The sequence below is a fragment of the Electrona antarctica genome (genome assembly GCF_951216825.1).
Source record: "Electrona antarctica genome assembly, chromosome: 21".
Classification (NCBI taxonomy): Eukaryota; Metazoa; Chordata; class Actinopteri; order Myctophiformes; family Myctophidae; genus Electrona; species Electrona antarctica.
Genome location: NC_136802.1, coordinates 5,123,776 through 5,150,748, shown reverse-complemented (window position 1 = coordinate 5,150,748; position 26,973 = coordinate 5,123,776). Strand labels below are relative to the sequence as shown.

The 26,973-nt window shown below is 46.5% G+C and overlaps 1 protein-coding gene across 1 annotated transcript in view; it reads left to right on the top strand.

Annotated features, from left to right (window-relative positions):
* Nucleotides 1–294: 294 nt before the first annotated feature.
* Nucleotides 295–26,973, top strand: part of LOC306913819 (uncharacterized protein) — a 101,289-nt gene continuing 74,610 nt past the window's right edge. The window contains exon 1 of the mRNA XM_079490630.1: nucleotides 295–1,267. Coding sequence (XP_079346756.1) covers nucleotides 908–1,267 — 360 coding nt within the window. The 5' untranslated portion in view covers nucleotides 295–907. The remainder of the gene's footprint in view (nucleotides 1,268–26,973) is intronic.

The following is a 26,973-nucleotide window of genomic DNA, read 5'->3' as shown; positions in this document are numbered from 1 at the left end:
CACCCCACACAGGGTAAGACAAGAGAGAACAACCAGCACAAACAAACTGCAGTCAGATTAGAGAAAGTTAAAGTTGTGTAGCAGTTGTTGATTGAATGAGTGACACTGACTGTGTGTGGTGTCAGTGTGTGTTGTGTACACAACACGTGACCCACTTTATAGCCCCATAGTGAATGATTGAGAGAGAGAGAGAGAGAGAGAGAGAGAGAGAGCACCAGCAGAGCAGCATTCCTGCCGTTGCAGCCAAGGTGATGGGGAGGTTAGGCCAGCCCCTCAGAGCTGTGAGAGGCAGAGCAGATAGACCTCCCTACAGACACACTAACCAAATGAAAGTTGTGCAGTCAGAGCTGCAGAGCACCAGCAGAGAGAGAGAAGAACGCTAATCCAGCAGAAAGAAAGAAAGAACGAAAGAAAGGACCCCACTAGCTGTAGCTGCAACTTCTGTTTACTCAGCCAGGCAGGACTGCAGAAGCAACAGTTGTTCATTTAAATCAAAGAAACGGACGGATAAAGCAGCGTTTTTAACTTTTGTTGTATCTCTCCGTTCGACTCGTTCGTTCGTTCTTCTGTCAGTTGAGAGTTCTAGTTGGAACTTTTTGGGACTGCTTTGCTTCTACGTGTGGCTGGAGGAGTGGATTTATTTCCACCCCCCGAATTCTTCACTACTTTTCTTTTCTTTTCGGGTTCCTGAATCCTGGCTGCATGCTCACTGTGTCCCAATCCTCCTCCAGAACCTCCTCCCTCCTCCCACGCCGAATGAAAAGCGACTCCTTCGGACGGTCCATGGAAAAAACGGAGATCTAATTTTGTTTTTTTCCCCCGAGTTGTTGGGTCTGTTTTTATCCGTTTGTTTGTTTTTGTTTTTTTTGTTTGCGGGGCATTTATAACTCATGCGTCGGGGAATGCCATGGCGGCTCCGAGCGCACAGAATCAGCAGCACCACCAGCACCACCAGCAGAACCAGCAGCAGGACTACTTCAGGTCGGTGAGCAGCGAGTCCACCACCTACATGATGGTACCGGCCACGGCGGGGGGGCCAGGAGGGTCCTGCAGCGGCCGGGGTGGAGGAGGAGGGGGGTCCTCCTCCTCCGGGGGGTCCGGCGGCGGCGGGGGGGAACCGCGCCACCGCGGGGACCACCACCACCACCAGGGCCAGCAGCAGCAGCCCTCCAAGATGTGGGTCGCCATGGTGGTGATCGTGGTGGTCGTGCTGCAGATCGCCTCGACCACCGGCCTGTTCGTCTACCTGAATATGTCCATATCACAGGTAAGGATCTGTTTAATATCTATACCTGAATATGTCCATATCACAGGTGAGATCATCACAGATCACATCAGAGCTCAGCTGGGTTTCATTTCATTCACTGATGATCACTCTTTGGGGAGAGAGACTTTTTTGGGGGGGTTGGATTTGGAAGTTGGAACGAGTTGAGGCTCGATAGTAGCTTGCTTGCTGCTCCACACACAAGAGTATTATTAAAATTCAAGGATTTTTGTATTGGCTGCAGTTTTTTTTACACAAACTCGTCTTGACTGAACTTGTTAAAGTTCGAGAGAGAGAGAGAGAGAGATGATTTACTGTCATTTCAAATCTCCAGCTGTGTAATGTGTTGATTACTATTTTTTTTTTTACAGTCTATGGTTGATTACAGCAGGCTGTTTTTGTATGTGAAAGAAAAGACCACCTTGGAACTATTAACTCATAGCAATTCCTATACAACCCCCCCCCCCTCTCATTATTTAACCAATGTTGTTATTGTATAGTGTGGTGCAGTGATGGTCGTTTTCATGACAGTGAAATCAGTCACTTCACTGACTGTCATTCTGGGCTGACAGTGACCCTCCCTCCCCTCCCTCTCACTACTTCAGAAAGCAGTGGTTGTTCCCAAACCTTTTCATGTCAAGGACCCCCACATTGACACTATAATTAGCCCCGTGAACCCACATTTGAAGAGATAATGCCAGGGACCCCCTATAAGAGAAGATCTTTACGGCTCTAGCAGTGATTCTCAACCCGTTTAGTTTCAAGGACCCCCCAGTGCAGTTTGACATGCATTAGTCTACGGACAGACCCCCATTTAATGGCGTTTCTATCTCTGGGACCCCCAAATTATATTGTAAAATCAATGTTAATTTGACTCTTTCTTGAATATCCAGACCATTTGTAGTACACTCTCAGAGTTACAAACCCATAAGGGTCCATTTGGTTCCTAACTTCCTAATCATTTTAGCTGGGGATCCCCTGTAACTCCTTCAATGACCCCTGGGGGTCCTTGGACCCCACTCATAAAGGCATACCTACCTTCCTAGCCTACCTATCTGCACAGCGCTATCATCTGCATGATTGATTGGTATCTAGGTCATTGGTTCCCAAAGTGGGGTCCGGGGGACACCCAGGGGTCCTTTCCTTGACATGAGAAAGTTTGGCAACCCCCAGATCTAGGTCGACAGGATAGTACTTTTTAATTTGATAATGATTAAACATACTATATATATATTTATGCATGTTGACTGGGTTTCTGGTCCTCGGTGCCAAGTGTTCTGGCGCCAGGAGGAGGCTCATATGGACGGAATTAAAGAAGTAGTGTTGTTGCTGTGTGTAGTTCCCAGTGGCTCCTCAGTGTTGTCAGTGAAGTGACGCAATACTGTGAGATGATGACCCATGAGAGAAATAATCATGTAGGCCTGATATGTTTTTAATAGCAAAAACCTTGGCTTTTTTCCCTCTCCCCCCAGTTTGTATTTTTAAGTTAATTTGACCACTATACCGTATTTGATTGCAATGTTGCACTTTAGGGGCGACTGTGGCTCAAGAGGTAGAGCAGGTCGTCCAATGATCCATGGGTCGGCGGTTCGAATCCCGGCTCCTCCTGTCTACATGTCGAAGTGTCCTTGGGCAAGACACTGAACCCCTAATTGCTCCCGATGTGCTGGTTGGTGCCTTGCATGGCTTCCGCAGCCATCTGTGTGTGAATGTGTGTGTGAATGGGTGAATGTAATGCACAATCTATGTAAAGCGCCTTGGATAAAGGCGCTATATAAATGCACCATTTACCATTTATTCTAGTATGCCCATGTTGTATGTATGTGATTGTACATGTAGCATTTTGCTCAGAGCCTCTGCCTGACGGCCTCCCCCTGGTCCGTGGGGATGTCCCTTTGGTCTAGTGGTTAAGATGTTGGACTTTCACGTGGGAGACCCCGAGTTCGAATCCCGGGCGTTACATACACACACACGCATGTCTTACCGGTATTTTGGTTTTGGCAATAAATGCTAAAGCCCCTTTTAAGCAGTTAACCAAACTAATTGATTATAGAAAATTAGTGGTTAGAGCATAATGATATGCCTTTCATTGCGGAAGGTTGTTGTGGGTTCGAACCCCGCCTGGGGGGGGTTGACGTCAGCGAGGGCATGCGATCACAACGGGTTCCTAATCAATCACGCCAAATGTAAATGCGTTCAGATCTCTGAGCCCCAAGTCTCCTGAGGAGCCGCTTCTGAAGACTGTCCTGGACGGAACGTAAAGACAAACCCATCGATAAGTCATAAAATAATCATCATTATCATTCATAAGCGATCCCTATATTTTGGGATTTTGTCATTAGTGGCGCAAAGCTTCAAAAATCAATTCAGATTCATTAAGCAATTCTTTATCTAAAAAAAACATTGCATAACACTTCTTGATGATTCGCTCAATCAAAAAAAGGTAATCGATAGAATAATCATTAAGACAATAATGATCGATAGTTGCAGCCCCGTAATGATAATTATTGATAAGCAGTTATACTGCCTCGTTCAATCCTACATCATCTCAGGACAAGCAGCTGTGCTGCTGACCGTGTATGTGGTCATCAAGTCTATCTTGGTTGTTTGAGGAAGTACGGGGAGGTTGTTGGCGAGAGCAGATATTATTATGCCACTGAGCTTATCAAGACCAAAGGTCACGGTTGTACTTTATTGTTCCATCTTGTGTAACAGGTACAAGAGAGTAAAACGTATTTTAGTTTGGCTTCCTTCAGACAATATGCAGCAGCATAACTAACATCAAACATCAAGCACAGCAAACAAGGGTATAGAATAAGGAGTACAAGAAAGAGTAACATATGTACATGATTGATTGATTGATTGATTGAAGAATTTATTAACAGTTTGCAGAATTACAGTACATTTCAAGCACAAACTCAATACAAAGGCTGTTAACTGTGAGTGGACGACCCAATTAAGCATTACACTTGTTTCCAATAGGGTCCACCATGTTCAAATCATCAAAACATTTAGAGACGTACAAATAGACACTTCTATAGACAGAACAGGAATTCATCATAAAGGAGGTAAAAAGGGAAAAGAAATATATACAGTGAGGGGAAAAAGGGGGGGGCGGTGGGGGGGGATTCAGATTTTACGGGGGCCAGTTTCGAATTGCAGCCATCCGTAGGTGCCCTTTGAGAGCGGTTTTGAAGGATGTTTTCCCTGTAGTATCAAAGTTAGACAAAGTTAGACAAAGCTTATGTTCCGTGTATACAGAAAACAATAGTTTAGAAATGTGCAAATCGAGGCTATGTTCCATGTATACAACACTCATTTAGTTTAGAAAGGAAAGGGGCAGTTTGAGCATAATGGTGCGAGAGGAGTGTGTGTGTGTGTGTGTGTGTGTGTGTGTGCGTGTGTGTGTGTGTGTGTTGGCCTAGTGTTTTCCTTTGCCCTGTATCGTTCTGGTTCCTATCAGTTGGTTCATGTATTTGATTGTTCGGGGGAACCAGGGCAACTCCCATTCTGTACATACTGTAAATATGATTGTATTGTTTAATTAGTTGGGAACGTATTTGTTCAGTCTCTCTTTCATTGGGCTGTATTGGTGGTCTAAAGAGTTAAGTCTTAAAAAGACAAAAGAGTGGCTGCACACACTGATAGCCAAAGTGCCGATTATTTATTAGGAACATTTGTCTTTTTAAGACTTAACTCTTTAGATGTTTCTGCCGTGAGTTGCTGGCACCACTACCAAGACTGGTGTGCGTTTAGCATCCTCCTGCACAGTATTGGTGGTCCGTCTCCCCATTGGTCTGTATTGGTGGTCCATCATCTCCCCATTGGTTATATTGGTCTGTATTGGTGGTCCCCCCCCCCCCCTCGTCCGTGTAGATGGACAGGAAGAGATAAGAGAGATACAACGAGTAGGAGGTGGAGGTGGAGGTGGTTGACCTTTGACAGAAGGTCAGCGTGACGAGTCCAAAGCCAGGTGTTGCCAGTAGGACGTGGTGGTATGCCGTCTGACCTCACTACGGATGTGAGTCGTGTCCCACCACCCAAGTTAATGACATTACCCTAATAGCATAACCCCCACCCACCGCCTCCCACGCCTCTCTCTCTGTCATGGTGTGTTTGATTGGACTGCAAAACAGTGTTGATTTTGACAGCAAAGTTTCATTTGAGTTTTAATCATCATAGTCTCTTGAATAGTTTTCATTTAGTTTTAGTCACATATTAGTCACCTGGAATGTTTTAGTGTTAGTCTAGTTTTAGTCGACTAAAATGTGTTTTGGTGGGCCTTGATGCTGAAAATAGCAGATCTACAAGCTCACAACGCGTTGCAGTGTGACGTGTTGTGAGCTTGTAGATCTGCTATTTTCAGCATGCAAACAAGTGTAAAATGACTTGTCTTTTACTTTAGTCTAGTTTGTATATGTTGACAAAATTGTCAATATATTTAGTCTTTAGTTTTAGTCATCACAGCTTTGTTTTAATTTAGTTTCCATTTAGTTTTACGTCAGTGAAAAAAAAGGTAGTCGACGAACATTTTTCGTCTTAGTCGACTAAATCAACACGGCTGCAAACGGCACGGAGGATGGGCCGATTTCAGTAAACACAGACCCTCCCCCTTCCCCCCCCTTCCCCCCGCCCCTTCCCGATAACCTACCTAAGAGATTTAAAGGCTCTTAACTTTTAATATCGGCAGAGGTTGTTTTGACTGGTTGAAGTTGGGGATATGCTTTATGATGTCTCCCCTCCCCCCTCCCCTCCCCCCTCAGGGAAATCTAATCTATGGCCCCTACATAGGTTCAATTCATTGCAGGAACAAGGAGGAGGAAGGGGAAGAAAGGTGATGGATTGTGTGCCGTAAATCGGCTACTTTCAGCACGTCTTCATTCCAACCATCCCTAGGTGTCTGAAAGGAACGCACTCCGCCACAGGCCCTGTTGGAGCTGTAACCGTACGCTTACAGAGGGAGGAGGAACTCCAACGCTGGCTTGTTGGATCATTCTTTCTCACGAGTTCGTTCCGAGCCTATGCTATGTATCACTGGATGGTAAATCTCCCTCCTCTCCCACAGAGAAGCAACGGTTCATATTCACTTCTAATATACAGTCAAGTCAGTGGCAACTGGCTGGAGAGGCTCTGGCTCACAACCTACACCTGAGTTCATGGTCTGATATTTAAGATTGATAGTCACGGACATTACAAACTGTGGGAGACATTGAGGGAAAAAAGTGTTTCGTGACATTTTTGAGTGGTGCTAGCCACTCCTATAGACAGCTATGTGTGTCCCTGAGTGGTGCTATAGCCACTCCTATAGACAGCTATGTGTGTCCCTGGCTGTGTCTGTCTGTCTGTCCGTCCGTCCGAGTACGGAAATAGCGTTTGTTGACCACCAAGTGTCAGTGTTTTGCGTAGCCACGCACGCACAGAGGCCTGGGGAGGAGGGCTTTACTGTGCTGTGCTGTGCTGTGCTGTGCTGTGCTGTGCTGTACAGTACAGTACAGCACGAGTACAGTATTTTTCTGTACACGGAGCAGTGCATATATTATGTCTCAGGAGCCTCATGTTGCTGCTGGTCTTCCATAATGCTACCAGACGGTGTGTTCATTGCGTTCACATCATGGTGTACCAGTAACCATGTGTAACTGTCCAAACACATCATCAGGGACCATTGAGACGATGGTGTGTTAGGACAGAAAACCAGCAACAGGTGGTCCTTGCGGACCAGATTTGTGAGCCACTGATTTAGAAAGAACCCTGGGCTTGTAGGGGGGAAAAAGCTATTTTCTCTCTCTCTCTCTCTCTATCTCTCGTGTTTTTTTTCAACCTACTCTGGCCTTAAATTCAACATTCAACAATTCTCTTATCCAGAATGACTTGGATTGATTGAGCACCGCAGGTAGGCTTTACTACCATCATAATTCCTTGGCGAGGTTTTTCTGTTTTGGAAAAAAAAAAAGAATGTGGTTTTTTACAGCACCCCGAATAATGCCTGATGTTTCTTTTTTGTGGTTTCACTCAGCAGCACATGTCTTAAATTTAACTTCCAGGCTTATTCAGTGACTAAGCGGGACGACTGGATGGGGTTATGGAGTCTAAAAACTAGTGTGCTTTGTTATGAAGCAAACAGTACCTTGGTTGATGTCTCCCCGCGGGGTTTATCTGGAAGCTTTCCAGCTAGAGCAGGCCTCACATTTTTCATTTTTCTACCCAGAGAGAGAGAGAGAGAGGCAGTGATTGAGCAGCAGGTAGGAGCTCTCCTCTCAGGAGTCTTTTCTCCAGGCTATAAAACAACAAACAGTCCCGTCGTCTGACATTTCCTTTGTGGTTTAATGGGACAATCTCTCAGCCTAAAACCTTCCTTAGTGCATTTAGACCCGAGGAGCATTCTACAAATACCTTCTAAATCCTGACAGTTTCCTGAAAACCTTATGTTTCTATGTCAGTGGTTCTCAAACAGTTTCATGTCAAGGACCCCTAGAATTATCTGTATTTGGCCGCCGACCCCCATCTGAAAATATGTAGTTCCAGCGACCCCCCCCCCCACCCTCCACCCACCCCCAGAAGCAAAGATTTGAGTTAAAAAACGTTTGCTCTAAAATAATATATACTGTATATTCAAAGATTTGCACCACATTTTCACGATTTTTCAAAAAATAGCAGATCTACAAGCTCGTAGCGCGGCGCTCGGTGCTGCGCTACGAGCTTGTAGATCTGCTATTTTCCAATAGCTAAAGCATAACCTAATGCTTAAAACACCAAAAGGTGGTTCCCGTCCAGAATGGTTTAATGGGACAATCTCTCAGCCTTAAACGCATTTAAGACTGGAGCGCACTTTTGTCGCTTTAGCGCTTTAACCACTTTAACCATTATTTTTAAACTTTAGCTGTTGGAAAAATAGCAGATCTACAAGCTCGTAGATCTGCTATTTTAGAAAAATCGTGAAAATGTGGCACAAATCTTTGAATATATATTCTTTCAGAGCGAACGTTTTTTTTAACTAAAATCTTTGCTTCTGGGGGGTCCCTGGAACAACATATTTTCAGATGGGGGTCGGCGGCCAATTACAGATAATTCTGGGGGTCCTTGACGTGAAAAAGGTTGAGCACCAACTGACATAGAAACATCGGCCTCAGGTCTCTAAATGGGTTCAGGCAGGTTCACTTAAAACAAGAGTGACAAAGAGGAATTCGGCGACTTATTGCTCAAAGGCACATTGTTACTTATCGGTTGGACAAACATTTTAGCTGTCGTGGAGGGTTCAAACCTCGAAGGTCAGACCTGTTGTGACCTCACAGATTCCTGGATAAGACTAATGGCCTAATCTGCACCTTTTGTCATGAACCGTGACCTTTTTAAAACGAAAACAAATAAGTTTAGCTACCGCTATATTTTTCTTTGTGGGTCACAGAAGTATCTTTGGCGTTATGGCTGTTATCATTCTTTTGGTCAACTTTCTGGATAATGTTGTTCTAGTGTCCTTGACTTTAAAAACATTAGGAATCCCCTGGGAGGGGGAAGTACGAGGCAGTCATGGGTTTCTGTCCTTACTGTACGTCCCAGCAATAAGTGGTCCAAAACAACCGCATGTTGGACGTTTTACAGGAAAAACATCAGTCCTAAAACAAACACCTGGTGTTTTGGGATCTTTTTTAGTATTTTTTATTTTTAACCATAACCATTACATTATCACTGGTTCTCAAAGTGGAGTCCGAGGACCTACAGGGGCCCTTTGAGACCCACAGGGGCCCTTGAGAGGGGGTTCCTTGAGAGGGGGTTCCTTGAGAGGGGGTTCCTTGAGCTTGTGGATCATAAAAAAAGCATTTCACCTCATGCATGTTCACCCTGGCCAGAATAGAAAGATGTGGGGGGTTCATGTTGTGAAATATATTTTTCTTGAGAAGATTAAACAATCTGAGACTTAAATCGATATTTCACTTAAAATAGGGTCATTTGATCCTCTACTCAGGCTTATTGTAAACAACCCCAGACAGTTTTTAAGTTGCTCGATTCAGTATTTAGATACGTGATATTCATTGTAGCTGCCCCGCCCCCTTCCTTCCTATACAAACCCATTGTGACCTCAAAGTTCAAACTCTGATAGATTCACCGAAAATACCCTTTTCTTGGTCCTGGTGACTCATAGAGACCTCCTATTGGTCCTGGTGACTCATAGAGACCTCCTATTGGTCCTGGTGACTCATAGAGACCTCCTATTGGTCCTGGTGACTCATAGAGACCTCCTATTGGTCCTGGTGACTCATAGAGACCTCCTATCCCTGTGTTTTATACATTACTAGGGGAGTGGTAGCTAAAATAAATATCAAATATCTGAATACTGAATCGAGTAACGTAACAACAGTCAGGGGTGTCTACATAAGTAGATGATAAAATTACCAAAATTGACATTTTTCACTTGATTGCATGCTGAAAATTGCAGATCTACAAGCTCACAACGCGTCGCAGCGCGGCAGGCTCACGGCTTGTAGCTCGGCTATTTTCAGCGAGTGCAAAATCATCAAGTCATCACGACGACACCTAATTCATTTTAGTCGACTAAATCAACTATAGATTTAGTCGACTAAAACTAGACTTAACACTAAAACATTCCAGGTGACTAAAATGTGACTTAAAACTAAATGGAAACTATATTCTAGAGACTTGTGACTTAAAACTAAAATCTAAACTCGACAGTGAAACAAAAAGCCGTAGCCGGGTTGATAGTCGGTTGTGTTCCCTCCTGTGTGTAGAGATGAAAAACACAGCTCTGTGTATCCGTGGCATGGCGGTGGGGAATCCCCCCCTCTCCGCTCCCATGCAAAGGCCAGCTATTTTTAAGCTAGAAACAGTCTCTCTCTCTCTCTCTCTCTCTCTCTCTCTCTCTCTCTCTCTCTCTCTCTCTCTCCCTCTCTCCCCCTTGTTGAATTGCAATAGAATTAGACATTACACACACTGACATGTTGGCTTTGTCCAGACAATGCGCGTCCAGCAAAGTGTCGGGTGTACAATGACCATTATAACCAGGACTGTTCTGGTGTCATGTCTGTGCTCTGATTGAACACACACTCGCATATGGCAGCACGCACGCACGCACGCACGCACGCACGCACGCACGCACGCACGCTTGCATATAGAGTCTGGCATAAAGAGCTCTGGTCTTCTAGTGGTTCTCTTGCTCTATTGTGTGCAATTGTGTGTTTTCTGTTTGTTTTTTTCCCCCCCCAGTATTCACATCCTTTGTAAATCACAATGTGACAAAGCTGTTCAGCTAAAAGTGCTGTTTTAGTAACAAACATGAACTGCCACTTGAACAATCGCCGTTCACGTTGAGTGTAGGTTAGAGAGTGGGTGAGATATATTATTACTACCACAGCACTTTTTTCCCTTGTAGACGTTCAGATTAGATGTTTCAAGGCGAGCTGATGTTTTGCTGGCTGGCAGTTCTTGATGCCTTTGGCAGTGTCCTGCACCCTGGGTTTTGGTAATCCCTCGTACAGAGTCTTGTTGGTAACATGTACAGTCTTGCTGATGTTTAAGTATACTGCACGCAGCATTCTGGTGTATAGCACCTGTCAAGGGACTTAATCTGCAGGGTTGGCTTCAGGGTCCGGCATTCACTGCCGTACAGGAGAACAGACTCCACTGTTTGTTGGGTAGAAGAAGCTGAGTTTTGATTTGACGGACGGGGGGAGATTGGAGTTCCATACACTGGTCACGTTCCATACACTGGTCACGTTCCATACACTGGTCACGTTCCATACACTGGTCACGTTCCATACACTGGTCACGTTCCATACACTGGTCACGTTCCATACACTGGTCACGCCATTTAGGGAAAACTGGTGTTCTGGGAAGCAACACACGGGCATCGGTCACGAGGACGTTCCACACTAACGTACGTGGATGTGCTCGAGAACGATGCAGGAGCGCAAAGTACCAACGAACTGGACGGATGTACGTATGGAGAACCGGGATGACTGGAGGGCTCGTCTGAGGACGACCTCGATATGATGTAGTTGATTCATATCCCATATGCCCATGCCATAGTTTTCATGAGGACTCATATATATCGTGTATGATGTGCCATTTAAATTTAAAAGGGGCAATCGTGACGCTTCATGTGAAAGAACTACACGTTTTCATGTTGAAATCACTCATAATTTCCGTTCTTTGGCTGCATAAAGATATCAGTATAGCTGTAGAAAGACCAGTAAACTCCTAGAGCACATATTATTTTCTTTCTGTCTTCCTTCCTTTCTTTTTGGAGCCCTGTTTCGAATTTCAAAGACATGGTTATTATGGAAGGGGATTTTTATTTTATATGACTCATCTGATATCAGAGTTAAACCTCCGCGTCAGGCTTTCATTTGGGTATTGTGTGGTAAAGCTCTGTAATCCTGAGTGGCAGGCTTTGTACCGGGCCGGGGCCCGGTACAAACTTAACCTAACTAACTTTACCTAACTAACTGGGCCTGCAGGGACACTTTACCTAAAATGGGCTGAGATTAATGAAGTTGCTTTGAACCCAGACGGGATTAATTCTGACAGGATGACATCTTTGGGTTTGGGCCAACGGGTCGATCCGCTCGGTCAGAACACTGGATATGTTTCAGCAATTAGACCCGTCAGTCTCTGGAGGACAAAGTCGTACGGAGTCAGTCTAGCATGTTTACATTGTCGCTGTCTGTCGGGAAGAAACCTTACATCCTTTTGGCTGCTTTCTTTTCTCTTGAGAGTGTAAAATGAAACCAAATGGACCCGTAAGGGTCCATTTGGTTTCATTTTACACTCTCAAGAGTAAGAGATTACACTCTCATGGTTTCATTTACACTCTCACACATTTGGTTTCATTTTACACTCTCAAGAGTTAAAGATCTATATAATAAGGGTCCATTTGGTTACCAACTCTCCATAATTTAGCTGGGGACCACCTGGAACCCCCTCAAGGACCCCTGGTGGTCCTTGAGGGTTGAGAACCAGTGCATTATTAGAACACGGTATGCGTTCAGACACACAACTCAAAGCAGAGCGGCAGCAGTTTTCTTCTCCGTGCTAAACGTGGCGTGTTGTTGTGACGGCTCTCTGTTACTGTTAATGTGTTGTAAGCTACTGTACTACAGTAGCACAACTTATCATCCTGTACACCGGAGGTCTGGAACATAACTCAGCATCTTTATGTACTTTGGTGCACTTACTTGTGTACTGCGCTTGTGTGCAACGTGTGTGTGTGTGTGTGTGTGTGTGTGTGTGTGTGTGTGTGTGTGTGTGCGTGTGCGTGTGTGTGTCCATGTGTGCGTGGGAAGTCGTCGAGAGTAGTGTGTGATTGGCATTCCAGACAGTCACACTTTACTGGTCCACTTTATTATTGTTTCCAGGACTCTGGAGGTCTACTCAGCATCTTTATGTACTTGTGTACTGCGTGTGTGTGTGTGTGTGTGGGGGACTGTGTGTGTGTGTGTGTGTGTGTGTGTGTGTGTGGGACTGTGTGTGTGTGTGTGTGTGTGTGTGTGTGGCTTGAGGGGAGGCACAGATTTTTCACCACTGACACAAGTTCTATTTTTTTTCTTCTTTTCTTTTACAAGGTTGGAGAGTACCTGTGTGTGTGTTGGGGGGGGGGGGGGGGGTTGGCACTGGGCAGGCAGGCCTTGGGCTTTTTGGCAGAATTGCATAGATGTGTTTCTTTGTGTGTGATTACATGTGAGGAATGGAAGGTAAAGAGAGACTCACAGATATTGAGAGAGAGAGAGTAGGTTTGAATATCACTTGGTGCTTTATCACGCACGCACGCACACATGCACGCACACACACACGCACGGATACACTGCACACTAGCATGTGCATATATAGGATGAACACACATGCATGGGCACAATGAGCAAAGAAGACACACTTACACAGGTTTACGCACGCACGCACCTAACCTTAACCCATGTCTAACCAATGACTAGTCTAAACTAAGTATGCACCCTGTGCGTGCGTGCGTGCGTGCGTGCGCACACACACACAGACACACACACACACACACAGACACACACACACACACACACACACACACACACACACACACACACACACACACACACACACACAGTGTTTTCATGACCAGGTCATTTGGATGGAGATGAAGAACAACACAGACATCAGAGAGGTAAGAGATCAAGCAGGGAGGGAGGGAGGGGGAGGGGAGGAAGGGGGGGGTCGAAGGAGGGATGACCTGGAAGAGGAGAAAGAACAACAGAATTAGATTTCTAAGATTCCTTCATCGGAACAGAGAGCGAGGAATACCCTGAAACAGCAAATATACGGATTATCTCTAGATTAGTCCTGGAGGACACGAGCGAGAGAGAGGGGGGGAGAGAGAGAGGGGGGGGGGGGGGGGGGAGAGGGGGGAGGGAGAGAAGGGGGGGGGGGAGAGGGGGGAGGGAGAGAAGGGGGGAGGGAGAGAGAGGGAGTAGCCTTAGAAGGGGTCAGACAGACAGGCAGTGGTTTTCAACGCACTTCATATCAAGGCCCGTTACTTATTCAGCATTTGAGCCACGTGACGTACGGACCACCTTTTGAGGTTAAAAGGTGGTCCGGGCCACCTTTTAACCCATTTTGACCTCAGATCAGATTCTAAAAATGTCTGTTTGAAAAAAAAGCTATGTTTCTATGTCAGTCGTTCTTCGATTTTTCAAAAATAGCAGACCTGCTATTTTTCAATAGCTAAAGCATAACATAATGCTAACACCAAAAGGGGTTCCCGCCCAAAATGTGTTAACCTCTCAGACCCAAAACTAAGGGATATTTAAGTTTTTTCCACAATTCCATGCTGTTTTGATGTTGGTACAAATCGGAGAGATACCTGTAAATGTTGATCAAAATGTGGAGACTTCTTGTAAATTAAGTAACGCAAATGTCATTGGGAATTTAATGTACTTGTGTAGGACGGAAATCTACACTAACAGCCGAACATAGGAGGGGCTCTAGATGAGAGGTTTCTGCCTGACGGTGAGGATATTATGCACACACACACACACACACACACACACACACACACACACACACACACACACACACATGTAGAGTAGAGCATGAGAGGAGAGATGCACATGAAGGACATAGTTGACATTGGAACAGGGAAGGAAGTCATAAACACACAGAGAGAGAGAGACAGAGAGACAGAGAGAGAGAGAGAGAGAGTGAGAGAGAGACATAGAGAACCAGAGAGAGAGAGAGCTCCCCATAGGGAGTCCATACGTCGTCCATAAAAGCAGATGCGGTGTCATAAAAGTGATGTGTCAGCACTTGCAGCTCTCTGGCTGCGCCTGCTGCCCACCTACGCTGTCTGTCTGTCTGCCGTTTAATGTACTGCTGCGTGCTTCGGGGATGATCGTCTGACATCAGACACCACGAAGCCTTCCATGGCAATAAAACGACAGAAAGTTTGTAAAGTTCAAAAAATATGCTTATGTCGAACAAAGTTAGCCGTAGCAATGACACAAGGTATACTTTCTTTTTTTTTTTTTTTTTTTGAGTATGACTTCTTCAGCGTGCGTGTCTGTTTTGTGGTGTCATGGATGTGTTCGGTCTGTGTTTGAGGAGGCTGAGGTACAGAGTAGAGACCTGCATGTGAGGAGGCTGAGGTACAGAGTAGAGACCTGCATGTGAGGAGGCTGAGGTACAGAGTAGAGACCTGCATGTGAGGAGGCTGAGGTACAGAGTAGAGACCTGCATGTGAGGAGGCTGAGGTACAGAGTAGAGACCTGCATGTGAGGAGGCTGAGGTACAGAGTAGAGACCTGCATGTGAGGAGGCTGAGGTACAGAGTAGAGACCTGCATGTGAGGAGGCTGAGGTACAGAGTAGAGACCTGCATGTGAGGAGGCTGAGGTACAGAGTAGAGACCTGCATGTGAGGAGGCTGAGGTACAGAGTAGAGACCTGCATGTGAGGAGGCTGAGGTACAGAGTAGAGACCTGCATGTGAGGAGGCTGAGGTACAGAGTAGAGACCTGCATGTGAGGAGGCTGAGGTACAGAGTAGAGACCTGCATGTGAGGAGGCTGAGGTACAGAGTAGAGACCTGCATGTGAGGAGGCTGAGGTACAGAGTAGAGACCTGCATGTGAGGAGGCTGAGGTACAGAGTAGAGACCTGCATGTGAGGAGGCTGAGGTACAGAGTAGAGACCTGCATGTGAGGAGGCTGAGGTACAGAGTAGAGACCTGCATGTGAGGAGGCTGAGGTACAGAGTAGAGACCTGCATGTGAGGAGGCTGAGGTACAGAGTAGAGACCTGCATGTGAGGAGGCTGAGGTACAGAGTAGAGACCTGCATGTGAGGAGGCTGAGGTACAGAGTAGAGACCTGCATGTGAGGAGGCTGAGGTACAGAGTAGAGACCTGCATGTGAGGAGGCTGAGGTACAGAGTAGAGACCTGCATGTGAGGAGGCTGAGGTACAGAGTAGAGACCTGCATGTGAGGAGGCTGAGGTACAGAGTAGAGACCTGCATGTGAGGAGGCTGAGGTACAGAGTAGAGACCTGCATGTGAGGAGGCTGAGGTACAGAGTAGAGACCTGCATGTGAGGAGGCTGAGGTACAGAGTAGAGACCTGCATGTGAGGAGGCTGAGGTACAGAGTAGAGACCTGCATGTGAGGAGGCTGAGGTACAGAGTAGAGACCTGCATCATGTGCTCCCATCAGGCTTTTCTCATGATCAGCCGATCTTGTGCATAAGGGAGACATTTTTAATACTACGTCAGGGGTGATCAGGTGTGATCAATTGGGCTGATTTGGGCCTGCTGTCCAGAGCCTGGGCATCTAGAGGCCTTTTGTGGCGGTTCTGGACAACCGTGGGTCCGGCCGACCGACTCAAGGCCGGGCTCTGCACTCCCTGTGGGGGTGTGGATTGTGGAACAACACGTGTGTCGAATTTGGAAGTCGGTGAGGGCGAAAGAACGGTCCTCGCGGTTACGTGCATTACAGACATGCGTACGTACAGAGACATGGCACATTTATAGATGGATATCTGACTTTTATACCACTTAAATGCTGTAAAAGATGGTCCCCTAGTAGCACCGAGGACACAGAGGAAGACATGTGAGAGAAGAGGATGTTACGTTTCTTCAAACGAGAGCAGATCTCTGACATACATTATATACTCTCATAGGTCCATATATAAATATACAGACCGCACACACACACACACACCCACACACACACACCCACACACACACACACACACACACACACACACACACACACACACACACACACACACACACACACACACACACGGCCCTCCGCTGCTCAGTTCAATGCGTGAGGACAGGATATTTACGTTCCCGCATTGGAATGCTCATTAGGATGTGACTACAGCTGTGTGTGTGTGTGTGTGTGTGTGTGTGTGTGTGTGTGTGTGTGTGTGTGTGTGTGTGTGTGTGTGTGTGTGTGTGTGTGTGTGTGTGTGTGTGTGTGTGTGTGTGTGTGTGTGTGTGTGTGTGTGTGTGTGTGTGTGTGTGTGTGTGTGTGTGTGTGTGTGTGTGTGTGTGTGTGTGCGCTACAAACAGCTGTGACTGTGAGCTATCAGTGAATGTCTTCAGTCAACAATACTATTAAACTGTCGATAAATACAATCAGCCTGATACTGTGTGTGTGTGTGAACGCACGTGTGTTTTGTGTATGCGCGTGTGTTTTTGTGTGTGTGTATGAGACACTGAAAGCGAGAGAGAGAGTAATTAGGCCCAGTAGAATAACACAGACACAGAGAGGTCATCTGGGTATTGTAGTCTATTCTAGCTGGGGCCAACGGACACAGAGAGGTCATCTGGGTATTGTAGTCTATTCTAGCTGGGGCCCACTGCCACGGACACAGAGAGGTCATCTGGGTCTACTCTAGCTGGGGCCCACTGCCTCGGACACAGAGAGGTCATCTGGGTATTGTAGTCTATTCTAGCTGGGGCCCACTGCCACGGACACAGAGAGGTCATCTGGGTATTGTAGTCTACTCTAGCTGGGGCCCACTGCCTCGGACACAGAGAGGTCATCTGGGTATTGTAGTCTATTCTAGCTGGGGCCCACGGACACAGAGAGGTCGTCTGGGTATTGTAGTCTACTCTAGCTGGGGCCCACTGCCTCGGACACAGAGAGGTCATCTGGGTTCTTGGAGAGTGGAGCTAACTCTCTATAGCCTTAGTTGCTAACAGGTTTTTTGTTGCTGTTTCAGCTCAATGTTTTCAATTCATCTTCTGCATTTCAACGCTGCAGACTGACTGCACAGGCAGCCGAGGTCTTTATTCCGACGCCTGCATGTTAGAGGTGGTGATCTTTGTACTGTATGACATGACGTTATCGATGTAATCTATCTATAAATGCAACAAGTCTGTGTGTACAGTACGTACGTGTAATCCACATAACTGCTAATAAACTTAATCGAAACGTCTCTGCTTTTGCATGTGATGTGACAGACAAGACAAATGAACTATTCATTTAATTCCATTTCTCAAACAGAGAAACAGCCCTGTATCGCAAATGGTCATATAACTATTTGATAAAGGAATATAATATGCCTTTTTGTGTATCAGCAAAGTGTAGATCTTTAAGTTAGACATTGAGGGAAAATAAGATTGTCCTGATTTTTCTTTTTAAACGCCGCTTATAAACTATCCGGTTAATCGACCGATACGCTAATCAAAACGTATCAACTATCAATTAATGCATTATTCGATAATTCCCGTCCCTAATCGAAACGTTGTGGTTTCATTACCTGCAGATGTTGATTAATCTGTCCGAGCTGCTCCAGGGCCTTCTTTTTACCTCTGTTGACCTTTTGCAGACCGCGGCCATGTTTCCATCAGAGTTTGGAAGCACTCGTTTTCAGTAAAACAATTCGATTTTCATTATCGTGAGAACGATGGCTTCCCTTTTCGCATTGCAACTTTTCAGGACTAGAAAGCCTGCAGTTTCTATTAGCTTGGATTCCCCATCGATGATGTCACTGGAAGACGGTTTCTAAACTGCCCACAGCCCTCCTATGAGACACTGGCCGAGTAGAAAAAAATTGCGCAATTTTTTTCATGATTATTAGTGAGGACCTATTATATGAAGATAGGTTGAAAAGTGGTGAAGTGGTCCTTTAAAGCTTCTAGGAACAATGTCGCTGCCCGTCTCTGGCACCCGACCAGGACATATTATTGTCCCATCCAGGCCTCGGGGGTCCACTTCAACAGGTCAACATGCATGGCACTCCGAAATCTGAGACGTGTCCTATTGAAAGAAAGGGAAGGAGGCAAGGAGAGAGAGGAAGCAGGATTCGTTGGAACGCGACCAGGTCGGGTCGCCCCTGAAGTGTGTGTGTGTGTGTGTGTGTGTGTGTGTGTGTGTGTGTGTGTGTGTGTGTGTGTGTGTGTGTGTGTGTGTGTGTGTGTGTGTGTGTGTGTGTGTGTGTGTGTGTGTGTGTGTGTGTGTGTGTGTGTGTGTGTGTGTGTGTGTGTGTGTGTGTGTGTGTGTGTGTGTGTGTGTGTGTGTGTGTGTGTGTGTGACTGTTGTTGTAAACATTGCTGGGAAGTTCCCAGTTTGTTTGTGTGTTATTATCTCATTCACCTCTAAACCAATAGACATTTCTCCCATATGGCACAAGAAAGACCATCTTGTTTGTGTCACCTGGCCTAAAAAAAACCCGGGTCACTCTTGTTCCATCTCTGTATCGCACGCACGCACACACCCATGCACGCACACAGTGGCGTGTCACCCACCCACGCACGCACACACGCACGCACGCACACACACAGTGTCACGCACACAGTGTCACACACCCACCCATACTTCTCAATTTTCCCCATGCCTCCCATCTATCTATATCTCTCTCTCTCGGGTGCCATTTTCAGTGTCTTCAGTCTGACCCGGCCGGGGATCGAACCCCCGACCTCCCAGTCTCAGGGCGGACGCTCTAACCACAAGGCCACTGAGCTGGTGGGGAACATATAGTGCACGCACGCACGCAGCCACGTACGCACGCACGCAAAGATTTGCTGTGATTTCATGTTTCCTAATTCCTATCCTGGAACACAGAGAACACTCGGTAATTAAACTGGTCTGTGTCTCTGTCACCTCTCATCTATGCATCAATTAAACAGCTCTCTCTGCCTCTCTGTGTCTCTCTCTCTCTCTCTCTCTCTATGTCTCTCTCTCTGCCTCTCTGTGTCTCTCTCTCTCTCTCTATGTCTCTCTCTCTGCCTCTGTGTGTGTCTCTCTCTCTCTCTCTGTCTCTCTCCCTATCTCTCTCTCTCTCTCTATGTCTCTCTCTCTGCCTCTGTGTGTGTGTGTGTGTCTCTCTCTCTCTCTCTCTCTCTCTCTCTCTCTCTCTCTCTCTCTCTCTCTCTCTCTCTATGTCTATGTCTCTCTCTCCTCCCCCTCTCGTTCCTCTTGTGTCCTTAAATCTTCCCCTCCGTCTCTCCATCCACTCTGTTCTCTTCGTTTACAGATTTCAGGGTTTCTTTGTTTTTCTTCCTTCCATCTGACTCGGTCACGCCGACCTCTCTGTTCCACGTTTACTCTCTCTCTCTCTCTCTCTCTCTCTCTCTCTCTCTCTCTCTCTGTCTCTCTCTCTCTCTCTTTCTCTCTCTCTCTCTCTCTATCTCTCTCTCTCTCTCTCTCTCTCTATCTCTCTCTCTCTCTCTCTGTGTCTCTCTCTGTGTGTCTCTCTCTCTCTCTCTCTCTCTCTCTCTCTCCTGCGATGAGTTGTTGTCGTTCAGCCGATGTTAAGAAGAAGGAACGATAACCTTCCCAAACCCGTTTCTTGGAAAGATTCATTCCACGTCGTGTCTCCAAACAAGTCGTCGGTGAGTCTGTGAAGCACGGAGTTGGGCTTCTGTCTGATTATATGAGGATGATACCCTCCCTAGAAGAAGAAACACATCTCACAGAGATCCATAAACATCTGAAAAACCAGAACAAAAAAAACGCCGCCGTGCCACCATCCCATCCCGTCAGATGCTTCAGCTTTTAATCCATGTTGTTGTCTTTCGGTCGATAACAGACCGCCGACCCCCGATCCGTGTTCTGTGGATCTCGTGTCTTGTCACGACGACGAGGCCAAGGAAAGAGCGGTTGGCCTCGACTACTCTACCGCACAGCGAAATGTTGACATCTTGATTCGTTCTGCGAAAAATCAGGCTTTGGAAGTGAAGTGTGGGCGTCGATAAACATTATGTTAATCAGGCTTTGGAAGAGTGGGCGTCGATAAACATTATGTTAATCAGGCTTTGGAAGAGTGGGCGTCGATAAACATTATGTTTTTGTTTTCATGATGATGACAGAATTGACAGGATCTGAGGCTCTTGTTTTGACAAGCTGGCGTTCAGGAATCTGGATCTGTTGAATCACTGATTAATATGGAATTCAGCGTCCCCTCGGAGCAACGGGTCGTGTCCTGGGAGGTTTCGTAACAGCACGATTTATCCCGAAGACTTTCACATCATCATGCGTTTGCTTTCCTTCGTACCAAAGAAATAAACGAGACACAAAACGGAATGGCCTGCCTGTGTCCAATCCTTGGGACTATTCATAACACGTTACTACTATGTGTGAAGCGTGTGAGCGAAGCCAACGGATAGATCATACTCTCTCTCATACGTGTTTAAAACCTCTTGAGCCCCATTGCCCCCGCCGGCGGGGGGGCAGAGGCTGTCCACCTCATGAAACAGCGGGTAAATGGGGCTGGTCAAGGTCTAGGTTCCAAACCCCTGGGGTTTAAGAGGTTGTAATTTAACCCATTTTCACCCGAGACCCGATTCTATAAAATGTCTACGATACCTTGACAGTTTTCTGAAAAACCCTATGTTTTTATGTCGGCGGTGCTCAACCTTTTTCATGTCAAGGACCCCCACAATTATCTGCATTTGGCCGCCGACCCCCATTTGAAAAAATATTAGTTCCAGGGACCCCCTCTCCCCCAGAAGCAAAGATTTGAGTGAAAAACGTTCGCTCTGAAACAATATATATATTCAAAGATTTGCGCTACATTTTCCACGATTTAAACAAATAATAGCAGATCTACAAGCTTGCAGATCTGCTATTTTTAAATAGCTGATGTATAACAAAATGCTTTAAAACGCCGAAAGGGTGTTCCCGCCCTGAACGGGATAAGGCCAGAAGGTGTTTCTGTTTTTATGATTGTGCATCTGTTTGGTTTGCTGTCGGAGTTGGAGACACAACATGCATAGATGCGTATACAGATAGAGACCCTGTTCTGGATCGCTCGCTCGGCCGGTGGCCAGTGGTCGTAAAAGAAAAGCAGGCCGAGCTCCAAGTTCTCAGAAATAGCAGCTTGTAAATCCGTAATGGGCTCTTGATGAGCAGATTAAAATCTCTAAAGGATGGCTGTGCAAAGCATCCCTCAGATCTTTTTATCTTGGTAGACGGACGGAGTCAGAACCACAGGCCTGTGTGTGTGTGTGTGTGTGTGTGTGTGTGTGTGTGTGTGTGTGTGTGTGTGTGTGTGTGTGTGTGTGTGTGTGTGTGTGTGTGTGTGTGTGTGTGTGTGTGTGTGTGTGTGTGTGTGTGTGTGTGTGTGTGTGTGTGTGTGTGTGTGTGTGTGTGTGTGTGTGTGTGTGTGTGTGTGTGTGGTATAGTTCAACTAGCCGATCTACATCGACACGTTGTGACTCGTGAGCTGGTAGATTGGCTATTTTAACTATTCAAAAATGTTTTTTCAAAATAGTAAAAAAGATGCGAAACATAAACAAGGAACAGATCAAGCAGGAAGAGGCCGACACGCACCGTATTCAGTATTTTAGTCGTGACGTGAGCGCCCCGCCCCCTCCAGAGATAATAACAATGCATTGAGCCTCGGTTTCCCAGAAGCTGATAAATCTGGGTAGGGAAGTGATTGTCATCACTCACCCAACACCGCTGAAGTGCCCTTGAGCAAGGCACTGAACCCACAACCCACAACCCTGGGGCGACTGTGGCTCAGGAGGTAGAGCAGGTCGTCCAATGATCCATGGGTCGGCGGTTCGAATCCCGGCTCCTCCTGTCTACATGTCGAAGTGTTCTTGGGCAAGACACCTTGCATGGCTTCCGCCACAATCGGTGTATGAATGTGTGTGTGAATGGGTGGATGTAATGCACAATCTATGTAAAGCGCCTTGGATAAAGGCGCTATATAAATGCACCATTTACCATTTACTATTTACAACTGCTCAACAGTGGAGCTGCTTAGTGGCCAACAGTATCAGACTGTGGTTGTACTGGTCAGTACAACAGTATCAGACTGTGGTTGTACTAGTGGTCAGTACAACAGTATCAGACTGTGGTTGTACTAGTGGTCAGTACAACAGTATCAGACTGTGGTTGTACTAGTGGTCAGTACAACAGTATCAGACTGTGGTTGTACTAGTGGTCAGTACAACAGTATCAGACTGTGGTTGTACTAGTGGTCAGTACAACAGTATCAGACTGTGGTTGTACTAGTGGTCAGTACAACAGTATCAGACTGTGGTTGTACTAGTGGTCAGTACAACAGTATCAGACTGTGGTTGTACTACTGGTCAGTACAACAGTAGCAGACTGTGGTTGTACTAGTGGTCAGTACAACAGTATCATCCATTATGGCTCAGAGACGTATTGGCATGTTGGTGTTTCATCAGAGCCAACATGGCTGCTCCTCCATGTTGGTGTTTCATCAGAGCCAACATGGCTGCTCCTCCATGTTGGTGTTTCATCAGAGCCAACATGGCTGCTCCTCCATGTTGGTGTTTTATCAGAGCCAACATGGCTGCTCCTCCATGTTGGTGTTTCATCAGAGCCAACATGGCTGCTCCTCCATGTTGGTGTTTCATCAGAGCCAACATGGCTGCTCCTCCATGTTGGTGTTTCATCAGAGCCAACATGGCTGCTCCTCCATGTTGGTGTTTCATCAGAGCCAACATGGCTGCTCCTCCATGTTGGTGTTTTATCAGAGCCAACATGGCTGCTCCTCCATGTTGGTGTTTCATCAGAGCCAACATGGCTGCTCCTCCATGTTGGTGTTTCATCAGAGCCAACATGGCTGCTCCTCCATGTTGGTGTTTCATCAGAGCCAACATGGCTGCTCCTCCATGTTGGTGTTTCATCAGAGCCAACATGGCTGCTCCTCCATGTTGGTGTTTCATCAGAGCCAACATGGCTGCTCCTCCATGTTGGTGTTTTATCAGAGCCAACATGGCTGCTCCTCCATGTTGGTGTTTTATCAGAGCCAACATGGCTGCTCCTCCATGTTGGTGTTTTATCAGAGCCAACATGGCTGCTCCTCCATGTTGGTGTTTCATCAGAGCCAACATGGCTGCTCCTCCATGTTGGTGTTTCATCAGAGCCAACATGGCTGCTCCTCCATGTTGGTGTTTTATCAGAGCCAACATGGCTGCTCCTCCATGTTGGTGTTTCATCAGAGCCAACATGGCTGCTCCTCCATGTTGGTGTTTTATCAGAGCCAACATGGCTGCTCCTCCATGTTGGTGTTTTATCAGAGCCAACATGGCTGCTCCTCCATGTTGGTGTTTTATCAGAGCCAACATGGCTGCTCCTCCATGTTGGTGTTTCATCAGAGCCAACATGGCTGCTCCTCCATGTTGGTGTTTCATCAGAGCCAACATGGCTGCTCCTCCATGTTGGTGTTTCATCAGAGCCAACATGGCTGCTCCTCCATGTTGGTGTTTCATCAGAGCCAACATGGCTGCTCCTCCATGTTGGTGTTTCATCAGAGCCAACATGGCTGCTCCTCCATGTTGGTGTTTCATCAGAGCCAACATGGCTGCTCCTCCATGTTGGTGTTTCATCAGAGCCAACATGGCTGCTCCTCCATGTTGGTGTTTCATCAGAGCCAACATGGCTGCTCCTCAGAAGAACGGCCCTGTTGGTTTAATAGTAGGCCTGTCAGTCGATTAAAATATTTAATCGCGATTAATCGCATGATTGCCCATAGTTAATCGCCGATTAATCGCAAATTAATCGCATATTTTTTATCCATTCTAAATATACCTTAAATCAGTGGTATTCAACTCTTGAGTGTAAAATTGAACCAAATGGACACACTTGGTTTCATTTTACACTCAAGAGTTAAAGATTTATAAGGGTTCATTTGGTTACCAACTCTCCATCATTTAGCTGGGGAGTGGGACCACCTGGAACCCCCTCAGGGACCACTAGTGGTCCCCGGACCACTGGTTCAATCAGAACCACTGCTTTTCAAGTTTTAAATACTCTTATCAACATGGGAGAATGCTTGCTTTATTGCAAATGCCATGGAAGAGGGAAACAAAATCATAAACTCAACTCAACACACAGTCTCACACTCACACACACACACACACACCCACCCCCAGGCGAGAGCTCTCTCTCCTGTAAGCACGCACGCACAGTCAGGCTGTCAACATTAGCTTTAGCATTAGCATGGTCTGTGTAGCATCAAGCTATCACAACTAACTGACTGCTATGTTTGTCAACCAAAACTGCCAGAGTTTTGCTTTTGCCCAATGCCCAATTCAAATAGCTTCTGATCTAACTCACTGTGGAGCAAATTAATTAATAACGAGCCCAACGAACGCGACGACTCGAGTGCTCACAGCTCAACTGCCCAGCCCACACTGGTAGGCTACACTCTGCGCACCGGTCCTGCACAGGCTGACGGACGAGTCACTGGGAGAGAGAGTGGGGAGAGAGGCGGGGCTCACTGACTGCCTGCATTCACATGAATGCGTCTCTCAACCATTCTGTCAAACTTCACCGTGCGTTAATCGCGCGTTAATTAAATTAACGCCGTTAAAAGGACTTTGAGTTAACGCACGATTAACGCGTTAACTTTGACAGCCTTAATTAATAGCTCTTTAAGTAGAACTGACGCTGCTTTAGAATGTCGGGGTCTGCATGGCTGCATGCAGGCAATCTACGCACGCACGCACGCACGCACGCACGCACATTATTATTTTGCTGATACTGGTAGATTTCTTCCTTTTATTCTGAGTCTGACACACCTGCTTTTGAAAAGTGCTATACCCACCCAGACAGTGGCCTTGTGGATAGAGTGTCCGCCCTGAAACTGGGAGGTCGTCGGGGTTCGATCCCCGGCCGGGTCATATACCAAAGACTGTAAAAATGGGACCCAATGCCTCCCTGCTTGGCACTCAGCATCAATGGGTTGGATTGGGGGTCAAATCGACTAATCAAAATGATTCCCGAGCGCAGCACGGCTGCAGCTCACCGCTACAAGAGATATGGTCAAACGCTGAGAACACATTTCACTGCGGTATAACATGTGTGACAAATCGTACGACTTTGACTTTGACTTCTTCCCATATTTCCAGGGTTGAGAACCTTGTAAATTCCCCCCCCCCATGTACCCCAACCCCCCCACCTCTTTCTAGGTACAGGTCACTTGGCTACTGCACACTCACCACCAGTTGTAGGTTTTTTTAAGACTCTTAAGTCAGCAAACGTAACTCGAACCGTACAAACAATCCCTATTCTTAGCGCGAGGTCTGTCTGAAAGTAAGACCCCCCCCCACCCCCTCCCCTAACGAGTGGGTCTGTCTGAAACCCCCCCTCTGACGAGTGGCCACTTTCTGACTTCATTTTTCCTATTGTCTCCCATGGGGACATCTGGACCGCACAGGAGCACAGTAAGCCATGGTGGAAAAAAAGTACATGTTTCGTAATAATAATCTACAAAGTAACTATAAAGTTTTCAAGTAATTGTTGTTAGAGTAAAAAGTACAATATTATTTTGCCTTTTTGAGGTGTAGTGGAGTAGAAGTAAATGTAATGACAAGGTCCAGTAGTTGAGTCTACTAACACCACAGGATCAAACAGGCATCAGCAACACCATGTCTTTACAATAACACAACTGCCCACTTGAGTCATGCTCGCTCACCCCTCTCTCTCCCACTTGGAGTCATGCTCGCTCACCCCCCTCTCTCTCTCTCTCTCCCACGCGCCCACACAAGGTTTACAGACAAAGCATGCCCACCCAGACTGGACTGGCCCACCCACAGTCACTGTAAGACAGTGGTTCTCAGAAAGTGGGGGCCCGGGGACCCCCAGGGGTCCTTGAGGGAGTTCCAGAAGGGTCCCTCAGCTATGATGGATAGTTAGGAACCAAATGGACCCTTATGGGTCTGTAACTCTGAGAGTGTACAAAAGGACCGTTTGGTTACGGTCCATTTGGTTCCATTTTGTACACTCAGTTATATTAATATTACATTATATCGGTTTTACGATATATAAATTGGGGTCTCAGAGATAGAAATGCCATTAAATGGGGGGTCCGTAGACTAATGCATGTCAAACTGGAGGTCCTTGAAATTAAAATGGTTTACAATCACTGCTAGAACCGTAAAGAATCTTATGGGGGTCCCTGGCATATCTCTTCAAATGGGGGTCCGCGCCCGCGGACTAATCGGTGTCAATTTTGTGGGTCCTTGGGAAAGTTTGAGAACAACTGCTGTAAGAGACCCCAGCCCACCCACAGTCACACTCTGACTCAGGCCTCCCCACACCACACCACCTGTCAGCTCTCAAGCTGTGATGTCCATCTCTCTCCTTACATCCTCCGTCGGTTGGTCACTTTGTTGTGGTTTCCTCACTACTACTTGTATCCATCTTTACTGTTTCCAGTCGGTCTCTTGGTTTCTTTGGTCTAGTTTAATCCGTCCGTACTTTTCCATCCTTTTGCATTCTGTCCTTGTCGCTGTATGTCTTTTCTCTCTTTCTC